The 1468-nt window shown below is 41.4% G+C and overlaps 1 protein-coding gene across 1 annotated transcript; it reads right to left on the reverse strand.

Moving 5' to 3' along the window:
• Positions 1 to 390: 390 nt before the first annotated feature.
• Positions 391 to 956, reverse strand: SMIM42 (small integral membrane protein 42). Its single transcript, XM_068537595.1, is given in 2 exon segments — positions 391 to 620; positions 905 to 956. Coding segments are annotated over 2 exon segments (282 nt in total).
• Between the last annotated feature and the right edge of the window lie 512 nt (positions 957 to 1468).

The following is a 1468-nucleotide window of genomic DNA, read 5'->3' on the forward strand; positions in this document are numbered from 1 at the left end:
GTGAGCTCCCAATAATTTCAATATCCAGGAGTCAACACATACCTAATATAAAAAGGAAAATTTGGGCTTGGTAATCAATTTTCAATTCTCCGTGAGTTTGGTCCTTTCCTCTGTTCATGCAGAAATCAAGAGCCATTTATAATTTCAGTCTGGAAGATTCCACAGACGGAAGACATTTTAACTCAGGAGGCTGGAGAAGCCAAAGAGCAACAGGATGAGTGTGAATTATAACGGAGGTGGTGGTGGAGGAGGGAAATGAGGCCTGGGGGGAGCTTCTGGCATTGGGGGGTAGGGTTGCTAAAGCAGCTCTTCCTTCCCAGGCTCTACCTCTTGCCTTTGGGGCCTCCAGGTCTTCACCTCAATGGAGTCTCCACCAAGAACCACAGACCTTCATGCCAGCAGTGTTGCCTCCTTTCTTTGGTCTGGTTCTCTGTTCTTGTTGCCTTTGTCTCAGGTTACTTTCCAGACCAGGATGAGTAGAGTGGCCAGAGTCATCAGGAGTGAAATGAAGAAGAGAACTTTTACTAGGTAAGCAGGATCAGATATGGCAGTGGTGAGTGTACCCTTGTCCCATAAGAAGGCTGGAAGTTGCGGGGAAGAAATAGATTTCTCAAAGAGAGCTGAGATATATGGTAGAAGCAGACTGCCCACACAACCAAGAAAACACCAAGAGAATTGGTCTTGCTCTTTGTAATAGCCTAGGAATGAGAGTCAAACTATTGATCTTCTTGCTCACATGGGGTCATTTTCCTTCCGATGTAACTGAGCAGGCAGAGTAGTTTGCTCAACTGCTTCCAATGCAAATACAGTTCTGAGATGATAGTTCAATTGGCAAAACCTCTGAGTGGTAGGCGGGGCTTCTGAGGCTTTGTGATGTCACTTGAGGATAAGGCTAGGGTCTGACCTGAAGGTTCCAGTCCAGAAACTTCCATCTTCTGGGCACCACCTCCCTTCATGTCTGGCCTCCAGATTGAAAAGAGAGTTCCCTAATTGCCTGAAAGTTATCCCTTCAATCCTCTTTTATTTATTTATTAAAAAAAATTTCATTTTGAAGTTATTTTACATATATAGGAAGTTACAAAGATAATACAGAGAAGTTCCATGTATCCTTCACCCAGTGTCCCCCAGTGACCAATCTTGTATAACTACAGTACAAAATCAAAACCAGTAGATGGACACTGAAACAAACGTGTGCATATAGTTATACGGCATTTTCTCATACAAGTAAATTCTGGTAACCATGCTGAAATCAAGACACAGAATGATTCCATCATTATGAAGAACTATTGTTCACATTCTGTCAGTGGGAGACATGTAGAAACTCACCTCCCTTTAAGTCCCTTTACCTCCTCCATTTATAATATAATTTTATTAAATATTCTTTCTACATACATTGAAATTACCATTTAGACAATATTATGCTTTTTGCTTTAATTTTCAAACATAATTTAGAAAACAAGAGGAGAAG

Source organism: Eschrichtius robustus, chromosome 3 (assembly GCF_028021215.1).
Source record: "Eschrichtius robustus isolate mEscRob2 chromosome 3, mEscRob2.pri, whole genome shotgun sequence".
NCBI classification, from domain to species: Eukaryota; Metazoa; Chordata; class Mammalia; order Artiodactyla; family Eschrichtiidae; genus Eschrichtius; species Eschrichtius robustus.